General features: G+C 32.6%; 1 protein-coding gene across 8 annotated transcripts in view; it reads right to left on the reverse strand.

The window, feature by feature from the left end:
- Positions 1 to 26,758, reverse strand: part of LOC108742288 (diacylglycerol kinase 1) — a 39,727-nt gene that overhangs the window by 12,201 nt on the left and 768 nt on the right. Inside the window, exons 2-4 of one of the 8 annotated variants that reach the window (XM_018477450.2) lie at positions 26,546 to 26,733; positions 7,926 to 7,997; positions 4,596 to 4,672 (exon numbers count right to left, since the gene is read on the reverse strand). In XM_018477450.2, coding sequence (XP_018332952.1) covers positions 4,596 to 4,672; positions 7,926 to 7,989 — 141 coding nt within the window. In that variant the 5' untranslated portion in view covers positions 7,990 to 7,997; positions 26,546 to 26,733. Of the gene's footprint in view, positions 1 to 4,595; positions 4,673 to 7,921; positions 7,998 to 9,417; positions 10,056 to 16,078; positions 16,326 to 17,482; positions 18,013 to 25,912; positions 26,045 to 26,545; positions 26,734 to 26,758 lie in introns of those variants that run through there. The other 7 variants (XM_018477449.2, XM_018477454.2, XM_018477452.2 and 4 more) reach the window with 7 other exon arrangements.

The following is a 26,758-nucleotide window of genomic DNA, read 5'->3' on the forward strand; positions in this document are numbered from 1 at the left end:
CTTTTGAAAGGAATGCAATATTTTAGGAGTATCCTGCATTGTATAAAGTAACTGTCTTTTCGAGAGTGTTTTAGTTTAATGACAATTTAGAAACTAGGGTGTATACGAATTTCCAAGTCAAGGGGCTCTGTCTGGCTTACGAAGTTTTGTTGAAAACGTAAATTTAAATCCTCCAAAACTTCAAAAGTTTTTCGTGTAAAGTTATACAGGAAAAGGGAATAGAATGCCTAAATTGCTTAAGTTTCTTTTAGAAGCAGAGGCACTATCATATCCTCTACTTTCATTCAAAATCTTTGAAGATGACCAGTCGAATCGATAACTCGGCATTTAACTATGATTGTCTATGAATCTTTACCTTAGGGTTATTGCTAAATTTGCTTTAACTAAATTGAATTATTTATACCGTAGAATAAACTAAATATTTCTTGTATTCTTTTAAAACTAGAATTATTAATATGTTTATTACACAGAGTAAAAAGAAATAGCAAGAAATTTTTAGTAACCGAATATTGTTATATAAAAACATTTAGGTAGTGTAGTTTAAATTATACGTTTATATAAATTCTTATTGGAATGAAAATCCACTTTTGTGTAGATGCGTGTTTTGGAGCCAACAGCTTTCTGCAAATAATAGGTACTCGTGGATAATAAAAACAATGTGGATGCCATAATTTTGTGACATATTTTTGTCGCATCTCAGTAATAAATATATCGTTTTACAACTTATTTACAACACAGAAATGTAATATTCTACACTCTCGGGATCTTATCCGACATGGTGATCGAATTTCATTTTTCAAAATGTATTTACCGTATGAATAAGTTATAAATTGGGCTTCGGGACAATATTTATCCTCCATATTTCGTATTAATATGTGTCTACCAATTAGAATTATACCTTCAAAGGCTAATTTACTGTTGGCCAATTTTATTTCGGTATAAATATATACCGTTTCAGCGAAACCTTTTGAACAAAATTCATGAGGCATGCTAATAAGTCTCCGGTGATATTCATGAGCTACTGAGTTGGGCGAGTCTGCGGTAGATCCCCTATATAGATACTTGATTTAAAAGGAACACTTATTCCATATGCCAAAAAGGTCGGAGAATGGTTTGTGTACGTGCATATCGGATGTGAATAATTTTACATTTAAAACAAAAAGTTACAGCTAAAAAGAAGTAAGCTTTCATTGATTTTAAGGCAATTTTTTCACAGTAGGTTCTGATCGGCATTCAAAAAGATTCGGAAATCTAGGTAGGTATGTGAACGAGAAAAACATCGTCATGATCCAGAAAGGGGTAAGTTGAACCATTCCGTGTTATCGATTTGAGGCAGAAAAGCAAAGAGAACTATCGTACATTCTCCGTATTATGTCGACAACGCTCCCACATTTCTGGTAATTATGTTGTTAAAGGCACCTCATGAGATACGTGTGTCCGCATTGCGGGAATCCTTTGTAAATAGAAAACGTTCTTTGACATTTCCAAGACCGTTTAGTGTTACGCTACATTTGTTCCAGTTGAAACTCAGAATAAAATGACGCAAACGATGGGCTTTCGAGGAAGAATTTATTTTTCCATAATTTCCACTCGACTGAATGGTGTATTGATCAAATTCAGGACTCTTTTCGTTGATATAGGTACGTTATACCAAAGTTAAATGATTCGTGAAAATTAACGCCAGGATGATTAAACGGGAAGTTTCGATATCATCACACTAGCTCTGAAAATTCAGGTAGTAATGTGTTACATCGTTTTTCGACATGACCTACGTATAGTTCATGCAATTTGGATGAGAGGATTACCTCATCGCACCGAAGAGGGCGCATTCATTAGTAAGTACAATGGGGTTTGGATAAGCGAGCCCTTTGTGTACCGAACGGCATGGCCTAGAGGTTTAGATCATTGCTTAGCATTCGAGAGGAGCCCGGTTCGATTCCGGGTCCGTTTGCCTTGGTCCAAGTTTTTCTGTGGCTTCGTTCGATCACTTAAGCAAATGCCGGGGCAGTAATATTCCACAGATAATCTTTCATTCCCTTATGTCTTCATTCCGTTCGTCTCATCTTTCTCACCCGAACCACCACCCACCCATTCCCACGATTCCTGAAAGGAGGTTGAAGAAGGTCCTTCCGCTCTACCTTCCGGCGTAGTCCGGAGGAACTGCCCGCCAACCAGTATTAGTGGCTGGTGGGAATGAAATGAATATCGTTATCATTGCACAATTTAATCAGTTGACGAAAAAACTGTTTTCGATCTAGGCATTCCAATTTAGCTATTTTCTTAATAACCGACCATTACTAATAAAGAATAAGAGTCGAAAAAAGGCTTACATTTATTACCTACTTACTTTATTTCCATGGTCATGACCTTCGCTTTCCTTTTATGGCGCCTATTCGACTTTTCTTGCAAGATTGGGGTGGAATTTTATTATGTAAATAAATATTTTTATTGTTTCTTTTAGTTCTTTTCCCCTTTGATGACCAAGGTTTATGTGGCCGATTCTTCCTGAAATTAATGCGTAGATCTGCCCCTGTATAAGTGCCCTTATACATTTCTTATAGATGGCAACTATGTAGCTTTAAACTTGTTATGCATGTATTTCTTATTAATATAACCTGAATAATTTAGGCGGGCAATTAGGTATTTAAATCAGGATTAAAAGATGACAATTTGTAAAGCCTAAACATAATCTCACCTATCGCAATGCAGTTGAAATACATTGTTTAATTCTTCTAGATATCTAAATGTAGGTAATCTATTAACAGAATACAGAACTGACTTTTACTAGACGAGACAATTAGAAACAGCCGATAAAATCAATTGTGATAATCTTTTCATACGATCCTGCTTCAATTTTTATCCCCTTTTCCTCAATTACCAGGGGGAACGTTACCTTTTCTGTATACCGTTATGTAATGCGTGCTTAAAAATTTTCAGAAAGTTAAGAATCATTCACAAATCTTCATTACAAAGTGTAAATATGAAAGAACGAATGACAGACACGAAGTTCTTTTAAAAAACTTTTAAATAAGTTGGTAAGGAGAAATCCAGAATTGGAACAAACTTTTAGCATTTGCTATAAATTGGACCGCAGAACAAAACTTTTTTAATTTTTTTTTTTCAAATTTAATTGAGTGTATAATGAAGCTGCCAGTTGCTCAAGAAAATAAGCAAAATTTTATTAAAAATAACAGATATGATGGAAAAAGTGAAGACTTTTGGTTTAATGCTCCTAAGCCAATTCAAAATGATATTTTGATAAAGATAAGATATATACGTATCGTACAATAAATAAATGTTTTGAGAGAAATCTTCCAAATCGGATCACTGTGTCTGAAAAATGTCAAGCAAGATTAGTTGATGATGTTTAAATGATTCATCTTCGAAATAAATTCATGTATGTAGAATATTCAGTGGAATAATATTTTAAAATCGAAAAGTTTTCTAACGTTAGCAAGTAGGTACGTACTCAAAATGTTTTTCCAATAAATAATAAAGACATCTTTGTGTATTGTTCACGTAAACCTCGAAGTGAAAGATGATCACTTTCCTAAATTAAACCATTGCCAATCCCTATCAATAGTGCTAAATGTACTTGATTATCTGAGTTATTTCCTTACTACGTGATAATTCTAGACACGCGATCTCGTGCTGAATATACTTTCACTTTATGAATGGAATTGATAAAGTAAAGCTAATTAAGATGTATGTAAGTAGTATCTGGCATAGGAAGTGAGTAAAAAGTATACCTATACCTATTGAGGGTGAGATTGAGCATGGAATTCAGGATACTCCTTAAATATCATTTTGTATCTTCCGATTAGGAAGCTGCGTTACAACGATTAATGAACTTAACGTTCACGTATTTGTCGTTAATTTTCTACGAAACTGACGCAGTTTAATTTAGCGTAGCATTTTCGTTTCCTAACGTTTACTGTTTTCATTACACTTTTGGCCAGTGTTCGTGATGTTATAAATTTTGTAAAGCAATCACTGTGATGGCTTGAAATTAGCTCTGCCAATTTCCTACTTAACGACTCTAGCACAAAATATAACGACACTTTGCACCTAATGTAAATATGTAAGGGTTGCTTTACCTTATTTAAAATAACCAAGAAAAAAACATTGTTTAATAAATGTTGTTTTATTTATTCTTCTCTTTTTTATAGTTGTAATTTTATCGAAAATTATTTGCATGTATTTATTTCGATCATGTGTTGTCTCTGATAGAGCTTTAGTAAAGCACTACACAATACCATAAAGAGATAAATTTTCTTTTTTTGTTTGTAGTTTGGCGTAATTCGATTCGAAAAGTCTTTCAACTAATAACCGCAACATATACTAATATTCAAGTACAATTTGCTGATTCATTTATTGCTTTCGTTTTCCGGGATGATCCTTGGATATACTTGTCGGATTTATTGTTACCATTTTTATAGAATCATTACCATAAAATCCAAATTAAGGCAAACAAACCGTCGCACAGGTGAAACAGCAGAGGACACTTAGCGTTTAATAAATAATCAACCCTGCACTGAACGTAAATGGTTTGTTTATAGATAAGCATATATGCATACATAAGTGGATTGACTTACACCATCGGGATTGTGTTTGTACGGAGGACCTTTTCCACAAAATTCTTCTAGGACATCTTCAAGTTTCTTGGTAGAATCTGTAAAAATCTGATGTTAGGGTTAACTTTTGCTAAAGGCATTAATGTAAATAAATTATTTTCTCTATTTCCTATAAGAAGCTTTTGTTTATAATATATAAAGGTAGGTTTAATAATCAAAACGTTTATTAAGCGACAGGGGCAGCCTTAATCATTGCTAGGCTCCGGACGGGTACATCTTTGCGAAGCCCTTGTCTTTGTGGAATTAGTTTTAATGATGATACTTGATGAGAAATGCGCAGTAATTGACAAATAAATTTGGAGTTTCAAAATTGTTTATTAGAAATTAACAAAAATTAATAAAGACAAAGTTCTTTTATATAAATAAATTCGTTAATATTTATAATTAGCTTTCATTAATTTACGTGTGATTTTCTGAAAAAACCTTATTAATAAACAATTATTACTATTAGTAGAAGAGAGGGTAGTTTATAAAGCTGAGTTCGTATTATATAGTTTCTTAGAATTTCGTAAAGATCATTTCAAAACGGCCCAACAGACTGAAAATATTTTCTTTCCATTTTCTACTGAACGATCTCGCGACGATTCAATATACACAAACACGAAAACTAGTTTAGCGGTTTTACGTGAAGTTTGCGAACGATTGATTCAATAGATAAGAAGTTTTATTGAACATTCGCGGTTTCACCGTTCTCATGAAACTGAATCAGAAATGCTCATTTCTATGCTATCACAGTAAATGTTTCCATTATTTTATTAGCAGCAAGAGTTTTGTGTTGCAATAATGTTGCTCGATGGTAATTTTAGTTTTGTTTTATAAAACAACACATCCAGGAAACCCAGCAGCGATGAAAACATATTATTTTATTCACATAAAAATCTACGACTGCGAAACGTTTGTTCTGTCAACCGAAAATTCATGGCTTGACATAAACCGGAATCTCATAATAAGCATGAAATATAGCACAACTTCGTTACGTGGGATTTTCGGATTGTTTGACGGTGTTGTAGAACACTAAAAAGCTCAGGCTCCAATGCCAAAACATGACACTGAAATAGTTTTAGGTATGAAATAGTTTTAGGTAACAAAGTTATCATCTTCAGGGACAGAAGCGACTAAAGACAGCAATGTTTCGTGTTTAGTACAAAACATTTAAATTAAATTAGCTGTAGGGTATTTGTCACTCGTAAGAGAGCTTAATAGGTTTTTATACACAAACATACTTTCACTGTTAAGCAAGTAATTTTTTCTAATTTCCTCAATCAATTTAAAATTGCCGATATTAATCATATGATTTTCAGTAAGAATATGTTGGACTACACTGAACTATTCAGTTCTGAGTCAAATGAAAGGAAGTGATTGCAGGAATTACAGTAAGAAGTATTTTGGACAAACTAAACACCCTATACATGTTAAGTTCAACGAGCATTTGTCTCATGCCAGATTTGGTGGAACTGAAAAATCCACTGTGTCTATTGTAAATCATAGTATCAACACCAACTATCTTAACATAGTTAAAGAAATTAGAAATAATTACTTGCTTGGAAGTTTTAAAAGTATACTTGTATATAAAAACCTATTAAGCTTTCTTAACGTCCTATATGTACACCCCTAATTCTCCACTATTTATTTTAATTTAATTTTAATGTTTTGTTGGGTCCACTGAACACTGCAGTTGACACATGGACTATAACATTAGTTAGTATTTATTTTTTAGTCCCTGAAGAATGTAACTTTGGACATTCAGTGTTGTATTTTGGTGTCGGTATTTGAGCTTTTTAATGATTTACTGTTATCTCATCAGACTTTTTAGTTATCCATACGAAAAACGTGGAAAAGAATAAATCACTAAAGATTTTCGTCTATATTTTGTGAACAAAAAAACTTACACGAACGAGACCATCGAAGAGAGCATAATAAATTTTTCTTTAAAGAAGTTCTGATGCTTTTTTTCGTCAAGACATCACATCGTTAGTCTATTAGCTTTCAAAGTTTAGGAGTATTTTTATGATTATCTAAGAAAAAAATCGATTTTACAATAAAGACATTCGAAATTATGGTTTCTATTAAACTTTCCATCTCCTATTAATTCATTAAATTCCAAACCGAAGAATTAGGAGAAAAATCTCTGACACTTTTTCGTCGAGTTTATAAACTTTTAATATTGTGCCATAAACAGTTCATTGAGTTATTAGCAAATGAAATAAATATTATGAGCTCTCTTCGGACTATAGACCGGGTAGACACTAGCGATTAAAAAATTTTGAATTTGTAACTGTGTACTTAATCTTGGGAAAAGAAGGAGGAGATTCTATAAACTACAACGAAATAAATACCTATCTAATATATTTGTAATAAGAAAAGCCCTAAAAGCAATTCATTTCTAAAAATAAAAGAGTTTTCCGTAAATAAGGCTAAAATCAATACTGCGGCTGAAACTCTAGCCCAATTAAGTACATGGGAGCTTGCTACCTTCAGTTCGGCACACAAATGTTGTACTTTCTTGTATTAACAAACCCCACTAGGCACTTATTTATTCCAACTAATGTTTGAATTACCAGTAAAGAAACTAAAATAACTGTTTGAGAGGGTAAAAGGGATCCAAGTGGGAACACATGTGAAAAAGTGTCAAATGTTCCGCCAATAATTTTGTGACTTCACCAACATATAGGTAGTTTAATTTTACTCAAGAGTAACTAAGAGAATAAGTTTAAATTCAGATTGTACAGAATATAGGGTTGTTCGGAAAGTCATTTCGTTTTTTCCCGACAGAGGATTTAATTGTATTCTTTTGCACCCAATTTCACAAACTGAATGATGCACTTCAGCAGAAAAGGTCAGAACTAATCAACAGGAAAGGTGTAGTGTTTCACCAAGACAACGCGAGACCTCACACAAGTTTGGTCACTCGCCAAAAGCTTTTACAGCTTGAATGGGATACAATGCTACACCCACCATATTCTCCAGACCTGGCACCATCGGATTATTATTTGTTCCGGTCACTCCAAAATTTTTAGACGGTAAAACCTTCACCTCAAATGAGGAGGTCAAAAACCTTCTCGATCAGTTTTTTGCCAGCAAAGACCAAAAATTTTATGAGCGTGGAATTATGCTACTACCAGAAAGATGGCAAAAGGTGTTGGACCAGAACGGTCAATATATAATTTAATAAAGTATTTGTTTATTATACGAAAACTGTCTTTCATTTCCACAAAAAAAACGAAATGACTTTCCGAACAACCCTATAATTACTAGCTGTGTTCTGTAAGCAGTCTTTTGTTACATACTTACACGATGCAAAATCTTGCAACTGCTGGAACTCTGCTGGTGAAAGCTTCTCCCACTGGAATGACATTTTAATACCTGCAACAATAACGATTACCTTAAATTACTGACGACCGACTGTTATGATTCCAACCGTCAATGATATAATCTATGCATATAAAACAGTACCGTGATTGATTGATTCTTATCAGCAAAGGTAGAGTCTGAACGGCTGGCAAACCTAGAGATTTGAAATTTGGAAGGGGGGGCATATTCTCTGAGTATTCTAGGGAGGGACTATTTCAAATTTGACCGATGTTAATAACGTTCAGGAAGTCCAATTTATTTTTAGGGATTGAGTAATTTTCAAAATATTTTGCTGTCGAAAAATATGCCCTAACTCTTATTACACTCAAAGAAACTCCGAAACGATCAATTTAATTTTATTAAGGAATTAAAAAACTCTGTACATGACGTATTATGATTGGAAATGTTATGTGACCAACAAAATGTAATTAAATAATGCAGATTAGGTTGACTGAACTACAAAGTTTTTTGAGAAATCATGAACAGACGAAATAAACACCCTCGAAGAGAGAATGTAAACTTTATCAGATAAATTGGCAGTCGGCTAGTAGTACGGTAAAAGTTGTGTTCCTGGAAGCCGGATTACAATTTCAACCCTGAAGGCACACCCTAAAGCTCCTTAAAGTTTCTTATGTCTCCCTATCTACATTTCCGCACCTGTACAGTGCCGTATTTTAAACATAAAATTTTAATAGTAGTTTTTATATTTTCAATTTGACCGTTTGTGAACACAGAAAAATCAGTTCTCAATGATAAAAACGACTCGACCATACGTTTTTTTTTGTTTTATGTTTTTTATTTTGTAAATACTTAAAAAGTAATAAACATTGAAAACTTGTACTTCAAAATCCTTTCACGATGCCTTCCTAACATAAAAGTTGAATTCGGATTTAAATTTGTTTGAACAAGATTTCAAGTATCAAGGAAATTTGGAGAAAACAGACATCATAACTGTTGGAGTACTAGAGTCTGGCAAATTTGAAAGTATCTGGTGGAAATTGAATCGTACGTGAACAAAACAAGGATAGCATAAGGTGAAACTAGGATGCCCTTGCTGCAGGATTATTCGCTGTTTAGATTGACTGACCTTTTCCTTGAAGTGTTTTTTTACTGTTTTTATTTGTCATTCTGTCAAATCTATTTTTTATCAGTAAGAAAATGAGGTTTATTGCTTTAACCAAAGTATGTTAGTGGTATGAGAAATTCAGTCAATTCACCTAGAGCCTTGACATATGTACGTTCATACGTAACTAATGTGACACTTTAATTTCACTGCTTTAATTAAGTCCTACTATCTGCGGATACAACAATTTTATATTAACGTCAAAATTACTGCTGCAGTGCCCCATAAAAGTGAGAATTTTCATTTCCAAAATCCAGTTTTTAATAATGCGATCCGTAACTAAAGAATTATTGGACTAAAAAAACTCACTTTGTACACAATTCTGATACAGTTTTTCAGTTAATTGTCATTTAGTGCAGTGGAGTGCCAACATTTTATGTGCGTCGAGCGATTTCATTTTAAAAGCAATCAGTTGTCGTTATTCGATGTGTTTGGACTGACATTTGCATGTAATTTGCTTGGCGAGAATGCTGGCTCACAATTGAATCGCATTCAGCTTCTTTTAAGCTTCTTAATTGAGAGAATTATCCTTCGGATACTGCACACGCAAATATCATTAAACTAGTTTCCTTCTGTTAATTAATTTTTTATTATAATTAAAGTTGGCAACTAATTTCGAAAATATCAGGATTCATAAAACTGGGCGACTATAAGAAAATTATAATTAGGAATATGTGCATAGGACAAGGAGTAAACATGATTGTCAAACAATTTCCAAATATTTCTTCGTTATCTTTTTAAATAAGGTGATAAAAAACCTTATTTTTTATATTTAGTTTGTTAATACACAGCAAATGTACATTTTAAGTAAAATATAAGTCTCACAATATAAATTCACGAAGAAAACAGGCAAACAAGAAGATGTAAAGGATCCTCTGTCAGGGGAGATTTGTTTACATCAAAGTCTTTTATGAGAAAGGTACACAAAGAAGGAAAATATTTTAACATTATGTACCTATCCAGTTATCCTTTCCCGCCTCCAACAAAAACGCCCAACGGAAATTTCATAATAAATCTACAATATCGGCCAGTAGTCAATAGGATTCGTACTTACAATGCGCCACAAAAATGCACCAAGGAAAACTGCGTTATTTTTACTAAAATGAGTTAGATATGTTACTTATACATATATTACGGCTAGCATTATAAAACTATTTGAATAGGTACTAAAGAAAAATTTTTAGCGCAGGCTCCATCTTTTAAAAAAAAACCCCGGATAAAAACCACAGTGCGATGTTTCAGTTAAATTTTATGAGCTATCAAATTTACGACAGCTATAAAGGTATAAAGTATATTGTCTGTTGTAAGTACCTAGATATTTAACTGAAAATAGTACTGACGGAGAAAACAATCAAATGCAGATCTTTTTAAATGAAGAGATCTGCATGTTCCGCCAAAAATAACTTACCATTAACCTACTTTTGTGGACGATAGCAAATTTTCAATCTAGTACCTACATTAAAAACGAGAAGATATTTAAGTAACTAATTGTTTTTCTTAATCAATGTTGTTGTGTGAGCTGATTTTGAATTTGTTACGTTATACACTAGTGTTGCTTTATAGGCAAATAGATAGCATTAATGTTTCCTTCATTAGGATGAAAGTACCAATATTCAGATTTGTAGTTTAACGCTACTTCAAGTCTAAATCTACCCTCATATCAAAAGACAGAATTCATTATTTTGATATTTTCATAAATTTATAACAAAGTGTCCTTTTAGAAGGTAGCAAATGCATTTACTGTTGTCCTGTGCCTTAACGTTGATTGCTTACCTAGTTTTTCGTTTCATTTTTTTTTTTTTTGCTTGTCGTGTTAGAGTTTTTTGAAAGTACATTTGAAATTACTTATTTTAAAACACACATGTTTGCAAAATGGTCGAATAAATTTAACAGGCCATAAGTCAACGTTATTCTTAGAAACCGCTATTTATTTTTAGAATTCTCACTTTCTTTTGATGTAACAATAAAAGTTAACATTCTACGGTCATTAAAACATTGTATTGTTGGCAAGGCCTGCTTATTTTCACTTAATGCATCTCTGCATTTGTCAAAGGAAATAGGAGTTCATAAAACAGCAAATTCACATATCGCTTTTCCTTTTCTTTTATTAGTTTAGCATAAGAATAAAAAGACGGAAATGGGTCTCAGAGGTGGTTGAAATTGCCTATGTCTTTACTGTATCTAAACTCTGAGAAATGTCCACATCCGAGATCGATCCAATAAATCCTACTACCATATCCATGACAAGGGGTATAAGTAAAAGAACACCCTGAATAATATATCTATTGGCCCTCCAGGTTGCCAGTTGAGGCGATGTACCTGCACCACATCACTCATAAAATTTTGGAACCTTCCTCAAGTAAGTCTTGGAATAGGAAGGTTCAAGCCGGCGACGAAAACTGGCAACGAAAAGGACTTTGAGAATTGACACCTGGAATGTTCCAGGGATTGAAATGAAGAAAAGGATAGGAATAGGTACAGAAGAGAATTGGGGGTACATATACATCTAGAGCGGTGTATTCATGGAAGAAAGAGCTAGAAGTGGAGTGTCTATAGTTGTAAAGAATAAATATAAAAAGACGATTAAAACTTGGCACCAGATCAGTGACAGAATTGTGCAGGTTGATATGAAGCTAAAAAGCGATCACTGTGTAATTATAGATACCGATGGTCTAAAAAAATACCGCAAGTTGTAAAAAAGAAAAGTACTTTCAAATCACAATAAAATTGTAGTGGTAGGACCTCATGGAGAAGAAGCACAAAACGACAACGGAGAAAGATTACTCGATATGTGCTACCAGACCAACTTAAGAGTAATAAAGGGATGGTTTAAACATAAACATATTCACAAATTTACTTGGAGTTAATGGTTAGAGATGTGTCAGACTGTACGGAAGAATTATGTTTATGTTTATGTTTATTATAACACAAAAAATTGAGGATCAAATAACAGAGGCAAAACAACAAAATGGATTTCATCCAGGAAGATAGTGTGCAGAGGAAGCTTTACACCGAAAGGGTTGAAAGAGGTCAAATAGAGCATCTTCAGATTTTTATTGATCTAAAGAAAGCTTACGACACGGTTCCATTGAGTAAATTATGGACAAAAGAATGGTCAGAAAGCCGTTTAGAAGAACAGTAAGAGATCTCTAGCGTGATGTAGTAGTTACATTTAAATGGGATCACGTAAGAAATGACAGAATAGGAACAATAAAGAAAGTTGAAGATAACACCCCAGACACAATAGAAAGAAAACAATTATCATGGTACGGCCATTTACAGAGAATGAACAAAGTGAGCTAACCAACAAAAAATTTTAAATGGATTTCAACGAGAAGACGGAAACGTGACAGTCTCCCGAGGAGACGGAGAGATGATATTGATGAATCTATCAGGGCTAGAGGTTTGAAAGTTGGCGATTGGCAAATGAGAAGCGGTGAAGGCTGTAATGTATAAAATTAATTATACGTACAATAAGAAAAAATTAATGAAGCACATTTAACGCTGGAAAGTCGAATGGTCGCTGAATGAAAGGGAGATTCCTTTGCACTTGGGAGATACACGGTATAAGACAATGTATCAGTTGCATATAAAAGTTCAACATTTTCCAATTTTCGTGGATAAATATGACAACTAACAATGTTTAATTCTGAAAAATAATTAGCGAACCGATAGAAAAAAAAAACAGAAGCTAGCGCCAAGGTAGCTGCTTAGCATTGCACAGTAGGTACACATTTCCTGTAAAAGTAGCACCAATTTCATTTCCAGTTTAGATATAATATTGATTGTTGTGATAGCATTGCAGTAAACATTTCGGTTAGTCTAAAATACGTCACTAGAACCAAACAGTTTAAGGATACAGATTTGGCAACGGCCCAAAGTATAATTAAGTTGTGTACATAGTAAATTGATTTATGAGTGTTCTGATGTCCGTTCGATGATGGAGAGTGTAATTTGAGTTTAGTACCTCTTAATTTAATAACTATAATCCCCTATTACGTATATCACAAAATTATATCTACCTACTTCTCATCCCTCTATCGTCGCATCGGAAAATTTGGGCATCTTCGCATAAACAAATATCAAAGTTTAATTTAAATCAAATGCCAAAGGTTAAGACACCATCAGTGTTTTGATATGCATCGTTCAATTTAAACGTCACGCTTTTACTTAATCCGGCAGATGACTTTTAGCGCTGTGAAGTTTCGCATTTAGTAATTTTATAAATAATCTAAAGAACGCCAGTCTTGTTTATTTTATTGATCATTAGGTGCATTTAAATATAAAAATCTATATATAATAATGTAACCGTAGATTTGTCTGTGTCTCATTTGGTTCGTCAAGTCCAAAAGCACCACTAACCGATTAAAAATTTTGATCTTTATCAAGAAGTTTAAAAGATATTGGTGAATGAAAAAGGGAGAAAAGCAAAACATAAATAGGTAGCTGATAGTACAAAATTCTGGAACTATAGCTGACTATCAAAACGCGTAATTAAAAGATAGAATTGGGCTGCCTTGGCCTACATTTGATATCCAGGATATTATCATTTAATCATAATTTTTAATTAAAATACTCTAATTTTGACGTATTGGAGGTGGAACTAAACAATTGCAATAAAGTGGATGGGCTTAGATGTTTACGTTGTGGTGTATAGTTGGTTTTATAATATATGTAGATATAGCTTAATGACATGTTATAACTATTAAACTTTTAAACTATTACATTTCTTGTATTTCTAAATTTTCTATTTTAATTATCGATTAGCAATGTCTATCAAAACTCAAACTTTCTTACCTAATATTTTTTGCATTAAACAATCCAACTTAAACGTAATAAGTAAAGTAATCATATGTAAAAAGATATAACAAGTTAAATTCCTCCAAAATACCAACTAAGTTTAATTGACTTATAAAATGTTTTTCTATTCGTTCACCCTATTCTTTTCTATTCAATAGGTACCTATTATACCCTCTTAATGAAAACAATAGCCATCCTTCATACAAAGCATTGTCTACGCCTGCTTTATTTTCTTTGGAAAGTTTGATAACGAAGTTAATTTGGGATGGTAGAAATCGGCTATTATGTTTTTAATTTATTCTGGAAGCCTGAGCTGACAAGAAATCCTTATTCGCAGAGGCTTTCAGTTTTAATAAACTTGGGGATTGGGGGACTTCAAATAACTTGTGACGTTAATTAAAAAAAATCATTTAACGAATTTGACGGAATATTTTTTTCTTTTTTTCGTCTTAAAAAGTTAGCGAAAATGTTGGGCAAGTATCAACCTGGAAAACTGGAGCACGTTTTGCTCACTTTTGAAAATGCGACTGTTATTTGTCTAGAAACGTAATTTGTTGGGAATGACGAAATGCTTTGGCGCATGCAATGTGCTTTATTGCTTTCATTTCCTCAACTTACCCTTCTCATTTTCGCTTCAGTTGATGAAAGCTGGCGTTTGATGCTTTCAGAAACTTTGCTATTGCGTTATTTAACTTTTTTTTGTAGGTAGTATTCTATACAAGCAAAATAGTCTATGACTTTTTAAATGGTACCTATTTATTTTTTATTTGCTTAATAGTTCGACCAATTTTCCTATTTCAGTTGACCCACTTGATGATGTTTTTTCGACATCTTAAAGGACAATAAATGTTAAATTGTATACAATATGTTTTAAAGTTCTTACTACAGAAAACCAGAAAAGCTCTAAACAATGTATTATTTTCATCGTCTCGTTTGAAAAATACTTGAACTAAAGCAAAAAGAGCGGGAAAGATATCCACTTATACCAGAATTTTTGCCAAGGTTTAATTAATACTAAGCCCTGTACAATTTTGGATTTTATATAAAGTAAAGGCATCGCTACCCAGTGTAAAACATTGAAATAATACTTTTGTTGATATTACGTTTGTTCACATTTTGATGAAGTAATGATAAAGATGTTAAATGTATGGAAAAGACAGAATCATTTGAGATTTAAATGAAAATACGATGAAAAGAATAGACGAACAAAGAGCGTTATGGAAGTTAACAAGAAAAAGGAAAGATGTGATAAATAGGACACCGTTTAAGACATGAAGGGCAATTAGTTAGAGACATATTAGAAGCAGGAGCAGGAGATAAGAATCTCTAGATTAGATTACCTTTCGCAAACAGTTAGGGAGGTGGGAGTTCCGGTTTTAAGGATATTATAATAGAAAAACGTGGATATCCGTATACAACTTAGTCTATAGAATGATGACTCAATGTATGATGACAATGATTACTATTGCTCTCTGAATCCCAATTTCTGAAAAATTCTACTGTGGCTCAACTCAAAAGGAGTTGGTACACACAACAACTCTATTATGTATTTCATAAGAGACTACAAATTTTACTAAATGCCACTAATATTTATGTCAAAAATATAAAAATAAATTGGCCTTGAAATCAGCAAAGTCCTTCTGAACTTGTATTCTAATACAAAAAAAATCACGATCAAATTAAGGACGTACAAAAAAGTCCTTGGCTGATATCATATGGTGTCCTTTGCCAAGGTTACTGCCTGAACTGTATCCATCATTATTTTAGAATCTTGACATTTCAGCTCTATCTACGAATAATCTTTGATTCATTAATTACGCATGATAATCTTTTTCCTGCTTACATAGGCGAACAAGTCCATTGATTGTTTTAATTACCACCGAAGCAAAATAAATTACGCAATTCCGTCACTAAAAAATTATTCAGACTTTTCTCGAATCTAGGATTTGATAGCTGCTTTCGCCTCATTATCCTTAACGTTTTTTAAGTTACGACTAACGAAATCTTTCCTATTCACTTTGTTTTTCCAAGGAAAATTTTGCAATAAAATGAGATCCATGTCTTTTTCCAAGATTTAGTAGAATATTGTGGTCTCAGATATTTAATTAAATTCAATTTTAATATTAAATCGTAGAAGAAATAGATAACGAAATAATTTTGAATAACTTACCCAGATACATAAATCTTAACAATTTTCCCTAGGACAAAATTCAATATTAACGTGTTTTCTTTCTTATACACTTTATGAGAACTTATTAACAAAACCGTAATAATACTAATGAATAATGTAACTATATTTATTGTCTCATGCTGTAGGAAACCCGATTGTAGGTAAGTTTTACGAATACTAAAAATGTTTCTTATAATACAGTCTAGATTAGTATAGGCACTAACATGTGAAGAAAATAAACACATTGTATGCGGTTAATTTAGATAAACTTTATGAATCTATTATCACTGTGGTAAACAATGGAATCTAGTTGCGCATACCTTTCAGTGCGAATGTAGGTAACAATCCAGCAGCCCTTTAAAAGAAAAAGATTGACTTTAAATCAACCCACCGTCTTTTATTTTTGTTACTTTTTTGTTTTTTCAATAGATACAACAAGCGGTAGAAGTTTTAATCGTTAATGTTCCTCTGGTTCATTTTAATTAGGTAAAATGCAAAATATCTTCAAGATAAGGGAGTCTCTCTCAATGATCTTACTTAAAACAAAAAGAATAGGGCATACATAGGGTTCGTAGCTTCAGAAAAAGCATTGGACACTGCCAAATGGGAGAAATACTTACAGATGTATTAGGGATGAAAAATAGGGATAAAAAAGTGATGCATAGTTTATACAAAGAAAACCAGGTGGTTATAGAATTTGACCACCATTATAGAGAAGTAAATATTAGAAATAGAATTAAACGCAGATGTAGATTTAGTTTTCTATAAATGGGAAGATTGGTTCAAGATAGTCCGCACTTTTTTGTAATGAAGGATTGTGTTATTATTGATTATTAGTAGATTTGTTTAACATGCTATTAATATTTAGAAGGTTTTATGTTAACTTTTGTCTACCGTTGTAGTTAGTTTACGAGTAAGGATTAAAATCTACACATACCTAATCAAGCAAATGCAAACTGTCATCGGTTTATTGAAAATAGTCAGATGGTTATGAGATAAGGGTATTAACATTTCCAAACTATTTCGTGACTGCAAGTACCTTAAAGCTCATAAAAACTAATCTAATCATTCACATAATTAACGAATTGTTGTTGCGATTATGGGAAATTAAATTCGAGATCGTCAGTTGTTGGTGAATATACATTGTAAATCAACTGGATGTTTGTCAATAACAAAATGCTCTTAGAGCCGATTTTCAGATGTGCCATAGATTTTTATTGCTGACAGACAACAAGAATAAAGAACCAACTGATTAAGAGACGGTAATTTTCTTATGAAGAAATTAATTAATGTGTTCTTACTATGTCACAAATCAATGCAAAAAAACATGCTGTAAGCATATTGCACTTATATGTCTTACGATAATAAATAAATAAATTTTTGCTGAAGCTAGCTTTACGTTACCGTTGTTTTATGGTAGAAAAATACAACTTGACACTAAAAACTATATTAATGTAATAAACGGTATTGCACTTTACGTCAAACTTAAATGGCAACTTTGAAGCACCTAGGTATACAATAAATATGAAGATTGGAAAAACTTTGGCGGTTGTTGTAGAACAAACAGAATAGTTCAAAACCCCAACGCCAAAACACGACACTGTAGTTGTCCGAAGCACTTTTCGGTAACAAAGTTACCTTCTTCAGGGACTGAATCAAACCACTCAATAATTGTTTGATGTTGATTATTTAGTCGAAAACAATTGTCGCAAACAGTGATGACCGAGGGGTTTAAGAGGTAGATATATAACTGTGCATACTAAGGTCAAGGTTTATTAGATTTTGAACTATCTTTACTTACATTATGCACTTACGTAGAAGCCAGTCTGTGAAATTGGACATTTTCGAATTTCCAATTTTAACACCAAACTTACTAATATTATGCAGATTTCCGACAACAACGTTTCGATGGAAATTGAACATATATTTCGGGAAATTTTCGACAGAGCCTAAAAGACGAAAAAATTGGTAACACAATCGACGAATTGTGAAATTGTCTCAATTGATTATGGAAATATTTTCGAGTTAAATAAAAAAGAAATCATTTTAAGAGAAAATTAAATGTCTCTTTTTAATCTTGTAAAAAAAGCTTGCACTGAAGCAGGATTTTGGTATTTAAACGAAAAGTTTATGTGGTTTATGTTTAGGTGAACCATTTGCAGGAGGAATTTCACAAATAGATTTACCGCTTATCTTATATTTATTGTAACCCTATTTATTAAAGAAAAACACACCCGAACAAATAAAGTTTCGTTATGCATGCTTTGTTTCATTAATTGTCCACAAGGATTAATAGGTAATTTCTTTAGGTGGATCATATTTTTTTAACTTTCAAAAAATTACACAAGCCTAATTACTCTCAAACTTTCGAAGATTAGTTATCCCTAAAAATAAAAGACTTTCTAGATAGCTTCACTGAAGACTTAATGTCTCTCCGTTTTATTGACAGTGATTTTTGTTCAATAGCGATATCATCAATCTTGTCTGTGTTAAGTCGTTCTTGAAATGTTAAAGGTAAAATATCGATTTCATTTGACGTCAACTCTTGAATTGTTCTTTTGAAAGTATTTGCTCAGCGTTCCATTAAGAACCAAGGAAATTTTTAAAATTATTTAAAGGAAAAATATAAAACAGACACTTCAGAGTCGTTGGTCCGTTTTCATAAAAGCACATAAAGTGGTCTCTATACATGTAATTTTCATTATTACAACCTTTTATAAAACTTTTAAAAGAAGCATATATGAAAATCAATTGGAATACTGTGAAACTAAACTAAGTGTAAGTAAACTCCAAAACACTCGAAATGCACAAAACTATTAGTTAGGTAACTAATTTCGAGGGTTTTAGTCTTCACTTATCGTTAGTTAAATTCTACAGTATTCCAATTGATTTTCTGACATGAAATTAATTGCTTTGAATAATAAAGCAAAAACAAAAAGACAAATATAGCTTCTTTTAAAGGTTTTATAATAGGTTGTTACTTTGAAAATGACATTTTTTTTTTACATGTATAGAAACTACGATACATTATGTACTTATTAGAACGGACTGAAGTGTCGCCTTTATATTTTCCCTTTGAGTAATTTTAAAGATTTCTTTGAGACTTATTGGAACGCTGAGCAAATACTTTCAAAAGAACAATTCAGGAGTTGACGTCAAATGAAATCGATATTTTACCTTTAACGTTTCAAGAACGACTTAACACAGACAAGATTGATGATATCGCTATTGAACAAGAATCACTGTCTATAAAACCGTGAGACATTATGTCTTAAGTGAAGCTGTTTAGGTAGTCCTTTATTTTTAGGGATGACTAATCCTCAAAAGTTTGAAACAAATTAGGCCCGTGTTATTTTTTGAAAGTTAAATGAGTATATTCATCCACCTGAAGAAGGTATTAAATCATTGTGAACAATTAATTAGGCAAAGTGTTTATAAACTTTGTTTTTCTTTAATAAAAACGATTATAATAAACATAAGATAAAATTAAGGGACAATCTATTCATGAAATTCCTATTCTAAATGCTTCTACTGAACATAAACTACATGAACTTTTCTTTTATCACAATTCTGTTTCTGCATAAAGTTCGATTGTGCCAGTAATTTTTTCGACTTTTAGGCTCTGTCAAGAATTCCCCGAATTAGAAGTTCAAATTCCATCAAAAATTATTTTGTCGGGAATCGCCAAATTTTCTTATTTGACGTCAAAATTGAAAAGTTGAAAATGCCCAATTTCGTACAGGCTTCCACACAAATAAATATTGTAGGTAAAGGTAGTTGAGAATCCCATGAACCTTGACCTTGGTATGCATAGTAACATATCTATCTCGTAAACCTCTTGATCATCACTGTTTACGACAATTGTTTTCGTCCAAAAAACCATCATCAAACTATTGTTGAGTTATTTATTAAATATATCGTTAAAACAATATAATTACTCATCTAGTTTTCACATATTGCAAACGTGTTTCTCCACAATACAACTTTAATTAGTTTCCACTTTGTATTTGCATTTTGAAGAGAATAATTTTCCAATAAGTTACATCTGCAATCATTATCAAATTTTGCTTTTAATGGCAATTCTAAATTACGATTAGCAGTTGCGAATAGAGAGAAACGGTTTATCTAATTCGTGCTGTATTACTAAACTGTTGTATTTCAAACTAATTATGTATGTATTATACACAGCTACCGAGAGTCTTATTAGCCACCAGCAGAGTCAAGTGTGGATATACGTCATTCTCAAGTACTTAAAGTAATCAAGTTTATGCATAAACTGGTACATTTTGCCAGCTTATAAGATTATTTTCTAGGTCAACAACTAAATATTTGGTCAAGTTAAAGTTTTAGCGACTATTTTAAGCAACGTGTGGGTATTATTGAGGTTAAAACAGCACTAGCCATCAATTTGAAGATGTACCTACAGTGGGTACATCTTTAATGAACTTTTTTTTATGATAAAATATGTTTCAGGACAATTTTAACAAATAAAAAGGTGAAAATTTTGAACAAATATTTGATAAGTTAATTTCTTCTTCCGAATGCAAGTGGATTATTACTTCCCAGTTTCGTCAGAGACATTTTTAATTACTAACAACAAGAAATGCTCAAATAATCTCTGAAGTCATCAAAATGAAGCACGTCTTCAAAAGAGGCTTTCCTTATTGTGACATTATAAACACCTTTGCGGATAATTTAGAAATTCGAAAACGATAAATCTGAGGGTTTGGTTAATTTCACTGCTCTTTTGACGACTTTTACTTCATCATCAGATATAAGTTTTTCGTGACTTTGCAGTTCACTTCTTTATTAGGACAGAACTGATCGACGTGTCTGGTCAGTCAAACATGGAGATAGGGTTGGTATTGATTCTGTTATCTCGGTTTGGGTTATTAGAATGGTTTATGATTTTTAACGCCTGCCGATGTATGAAAAGTTTTTGACGTTAATGATATGGAATACGGGAATGGCAAGTTTCAGTGTGGTTTTCTACTAAGGCTGATTAAGTTCAGTATTTCTATCTGACGGTGCTTTCAAGTTCTTTAATTCGTTAAGTGACCGTTCTTCCAGTTTCTCCTATGCTAAGTTTTTCATGGGATGTTGTATACTCCTAGGGATCATTTGAGGGAGGCTTCAAAATATCCAATAACTTGATATACTTAATATTCTCTCAAACTAATTGTAAGTGCTTAACTCGAACGAAAGCGATTTTACGACAATTTGCAAGGGAAATGTATTTAATTTGAAATGAATGTCTCTTTATTTCCACCGTTCTAATTTAATATCTGAATGAAACCTCTATCGAAGTTGAAATCGTAGAAGTATGTACGTGTTAGGTATGTATTAACTTCAAATTAATTTCTGTTGCTTGTGACACATTTCAAAACGACATTATATCGTACATTCTGTGACGGCCATCGACGGTCACGTTCTTTCGTTTTGCGGTTATTTATTTGAAAAGCTTAACGTGTGGGGTGGATAATCGATAATCAGATAAACATGTTAAGTATGTTCTTACCCCATATAATCTGTCTGTTCTACCTCAAAGCAACTTATATGTTTCACAATTCTCTTTTTCTATTTGTCGGCATTTTTTGGGATACATAGGTATATTTTTTTCAACCACCATCTGTGAAATATATTCTATTTCTCCAAAAAAGTTCTAAACTGACCGAACTCTTAAAAGCTATTAATCAAAGCGTACCATCCCTCAAAAGGCATTATTATTTATATGAAAAGATGACGAAAGGGGTATCTACGGGTGGGAAATGAGGACGGTGGGTAGTTACTGTCAAAAAGAAAAAATTGGAAATCTTTGAGACATGGTGAGGATGTTAAAAATAACGAGGATAGAAAAGTTCAGAAATGATGTGGTGTTAGAAAGAGTAGGAGAACAGAGGGCGTTATGGAAATCAATAGGAATATCTTCCTAGACCTCAAGGACTAGTCAGAGACATATTAAAAGCAGGAACAGAAATAAAAATGGACAGAGATAGGCCTAGATTAGATGACTGTTCGCAAATATTTAAAGATGTAAGTAGTATCCCACTAGTTTTAGTACAGAGTACAGAGGTCATCAGAAGGTTTTCAGTCTTAAAACTGATCGAACATGCACTTCCTATCTTGAGCCAATCTCGAAAACTGGAGCAACTTACATCTCTACTACTTACATCTTTAAATATTTGCGAACGGTCATCTAATAATGCATATCTGATGATGAAGTAGAAGTCGTCAAAAGAGCACCGAAATTAATCAAACTTTTGGAAGTTAATACAATCGTGGGTGAATGCAAAACAAAACTAAGACATGCTATCGACACGGTCTTACTAGCAACAGATAAAGATAATTTAGAGGCATTCTTATTAGCGGTAACATATCATAATCGACAAATGGGTCTAAGCTTAAACGCATATTAGGGAAACCAAATGGATAGTCGCTAGCAAAAACAAAAATATAGCTAACTGTTTAACAGATGTCCGTATAAATGGGGAGATAGTAGAGAGAGTGCAAACATGATGTTAGGTGAATGAGAAATGCGACACAACTCAAGAAATCAAAAGCAGGATATAGAGCAAGCAACAACGTAATTTAATATCGTCGTAATTTGTTATGTTGTCAACGTATTATTCTAGGGGCGAAGCATGGATTCTCGTTGGAAATGTATGTATAAGAGGATTGAGGCTTTTATAATGTGGACCTACTGAAGAACGCTGAAGATATCATGGATAGATAAGGTGACGAATGAAGCGATTTTACAGCGTCTGAACACAGAAAGAAAGCTACTCAATACCATAAAAGAAGAAAGTTGGAGTACCTACATAACATATTGTTATACAGTGAAAAATAGAACGAAAGCGTAATCCTGAAGAGCATCTTGGCTCAAGAATCTTCGCCAGTAGTATGGAGTGATCACCACGATTCTGTTTGGGTTCGATGGGACAAAGTGGCGATCACGGTACTTGTTACCAATGTTCTGAAGAAGAAGTTAAGGTTTTGGAAATTGTATCTACTTGTCAAATTGAATCTATCTCAAACAAAGCGCGATGAACACGCAAGCTAATTAAATAAAGAAGATTAAGCTGTTGTAATATGACTATAATTAGAAGTATGTAAATATCTGTAGACGGTTAAGTTGATTCGGTTCTTTGAATGTCACACAAGCTTATCAGAAAGCTCATTAAATGAAGAAGAATGTATTCGAAGGGCACACGCTAAACAAAATGAAAGCTAAATCGTTTGCCCTTTTCATTTGATTTACGAAACCGCTTGAACGAACGTCAGCGGAGACTTTATTAAATGTTTACTTCTTCCAGATGCTATTCACGGAATGTCCGTTTAATAGAATTCTTTTTTCCAGGAATCCTTGGAGTCGTCATTGATCCGAAAGCATTAAAAGATAAATCCGTCATGCCATTTTGACAGAGAACGTTTTAAATGAAGAATATAAAATAAATACTAAAAGACATGTTTCCGTTGAACAAGATAAAAAAATAATCTTTGGTTCTTTTCCTAGTTGTCACACAGCAAATTAGCAGACAAAAAAAAAACGAAAGACAAGCTCTACTTTTTAAATTTGGCAGATTTATTAGTTGGTTTGAAATTACTATTTATTAGAAAATCAAAACAGTTTACTTAACGCCTTTAACATGGATTAACTGTAATCTTTAATCAAATCGCGATTGTTGAACTGGATCTTCTAACGCCTTAAACCTGCTTAATTATAATAAAAGAGTGCTCTTTACTAATAAAGCATCATGGCTTTCTATTATCATAAAATCTGAGAGTTATTGTTATGATAAGTATTGGTGATTATCATAATAACAAATCTACATGAGGTTCTTTAATCCCAATATTTCAAATTGACCACAAACGAAGACCGATTCTTACTTGCGATATTGACCTTTCTTAAATTACAAGGAATTTGATGGGATTTGAGACTGTAAAAAGAAGGCAGAAAAACATGAACTGTAGATCTAGCAAAGATTGTACGCTGTTGAAATATCACCTGATAGAAGATAATCTTAAAAGGTAGGCTCAAAAAAGGAATAGCAGAATTTATTAGACTAGACAGCCTTTTGTATAAAGCCAGAATTAATACACCTAATGCGTTATCGTCAATTAGATTACACCTTGGCTGTTTTCTGTTTTATTAGACGTTTTTTATGTGGAACTTTGGGCTTTAATATTAGATAAAGTATATTACTTTTTAAACACGGAATTTAAGTTTCCGAAAAAATCCTGCTAAGTAATCTTTTCCTTTTTTTTAGATTATTTGTTTAAGCCGCACTTTCTAATTTAGCTTGACAGCTGTGGATATAGTTAACAAGGTCAGTTATTTATAGAAGTAAATTACAGATTTGCGATTTCTGCATAATTTTGAAGTAATTTTTCATGATTAAAGCATGTAATGTAAACTACGAAATGAAAAGTCCTTTCAGGAATATTGGATTTTATAGATGTTTTAAACAGAACGAAAATATTGATGTAAGCTGAATTGTAAGAACCAATAAAATAATAAATGTTAAAAAGCCGATTTATACTCGAGAAGATCATTAACACATATATATATCTATATATATAATCCTGCCTTAAACATGGCACCTTATCCAATTGCGAAATTATTTGAAACTTGTTCAATCCTCAAAAAAGAAATAGGATCCTGTGGCATTCTTACACCTATCCTAGACAAAAAAAAATAGTTTGAATACGTGCTGTACAATAAACAGAGAGCAAGTTTGTTTCATAGTAAAGCATTAAAATTTTTGTCTGTAAAATTCTAAAAAATATGGCGCAGATGAGGGTACCTTTTTCATAGGCTTTATAAATTGATTAGTAACACAAATCCTCGGAAAAGGAATTTTGTTGAAGATGAACATATTTTAATCCCAGTCATTTTATAAAATTTGTAAAAGACAAATCAGAAAGTGAACCTTCAAATCTTAGGGGGGTGTAGGTATTACTGCAACAGGTAGGTCCCTAACCTCAAAACAGTTACATACGAGCAGACTTTAATTCTCAAATTCACATCTTTGATACCTATTGCTTTTAAAAAAAATTCTAGTTTTCTTTTATTATCTAACTAGTCGGAAGCACAGAGCACCTGCTTCGCTAGGTGCCTACAACTTTCATCGGGAAGTAACGGAAACACATCTTTGGTAAAGGTGGCATTATTGCCTTTTACCAACTTTTTATTCGATTTTGCGCAAAAAGAAAAATTTATGCAAAAAAAATTGAACCGTCTTTGATATTTCGTATTTAGTATTCTAAATAATTATATATGTAGGTATAATTGAAACATATCAGCAAAGATTTCGCTGTAAACACTTGCATCTATGTAGTGATATTTAAAGGAACAGCTGCTGTATCCATTAACTAACTTCATTCAAATTTTGCTTTTGAATTAAAAACGCAAACATACGTGCTAACATCGGAAATAGACATCATTGCCGTTTATAAATTTAAAAACGATTAGGTACTACAATTGAAAGTTTTTAACAGCAGTGTACAAGTACCAGATTTACTTCTCACTTATTTATTTTAATGTTTTATTTAAAATATTATCTTGAACAGTCGGCGTTGACCTTAGCATCAGTATTCTTCTGATGATTTGATCATGTTTATCTAATTGTAAGAGATTTTCTTTAAACAACGTAAAGCATCTTCTTGTTTAAAGAAATATTTAAATCTGAAGCGGTGGCTGGAAAAAATAAAGAATTCTTGCGACAGATTAATAACATTGATTTATGTAGAAATCCTCATAAAAAATGATAAAGTATGCATTCGAACGTCTGAAGATAAAAATGCAGGAAACCGTCTCAACAACATTCAACTTACTTTGATTTTAGATATAGTTTAGGTTTCCTTACATGACACCGTGCTCAGCACTCCGAAGTTTTAAAAATATTTTAGAACATCATCCGGCGCGACGAATAAAATACAACTAACAGTTTGCGTCCAAAACTCGATCCTCATGCTGCAAAAACATTCCGGCGTTGGGACACGCCGCGACGCACCGCGTCGTAGTTGCGCTGAACAGAGCATCCCGAATTGCTTGTAAGCTGCTGGGTTTGTAGCTATAGCAACGGCTGGGCGTTTACACCAGCCATCTTTTAGAAAATAACTGAACCCACAGAAAATCACTAATTGGTTTACAGAAGGGACTTTTGTTTTACAAGAATTCACCTGCAGTTTATTTTTACATGTACTAGTACGCTTAAAGTATATTCTAAAACATGAAATCCTAATTAGCAGACAACTAGAGGAACCTATTTAACTTTAGCCTTCCTTGTTGATGCCCAAATCGCTTTTAAATACGATATCATCCTCAGTGAAAACCGAGGCTCTTCTGGAATAGATACGACAATGTTCAGCTAACTCTAAATATCCCTAAAAACCCGTAACTCAAACGTTTTTTAGATTCTCTTCTCGTGTATCTGAAATAAAAGAAAACAGAATATACGTCAGTACCTCAGCATTCAATCCATTTGGCACGATTTAGGCTGATGGTCTGTTCTATTTGTTCTTATAAAAATACGTAGATAATTGCAAGCACTTTTTGATTAATGATTTTCCATGTTCATCACCTGATGACCTCTTTCAGGCCCAGTATTCTTACTTTTTTAAAACATTCTATTCCGTAATCAAGAAAAAATATGCTAGAAAAAGAAAAAATCAGTAAAA

This window comes from Agrilus planipennis, unplaced genomic scaffold (assembly GCF_000699045.2).
Source record: "Agrilus planipennis isolate EAB-ADULT unplaced genomic scaffold, Apla_2.0 scaffold223, whole genome shotgun sequence".
NCBI lineage: Eukaryota > Metazoa > Arthropoda > Insecta > Coleoptera > Buprestidae > Agrilus > Agrilus planipennis.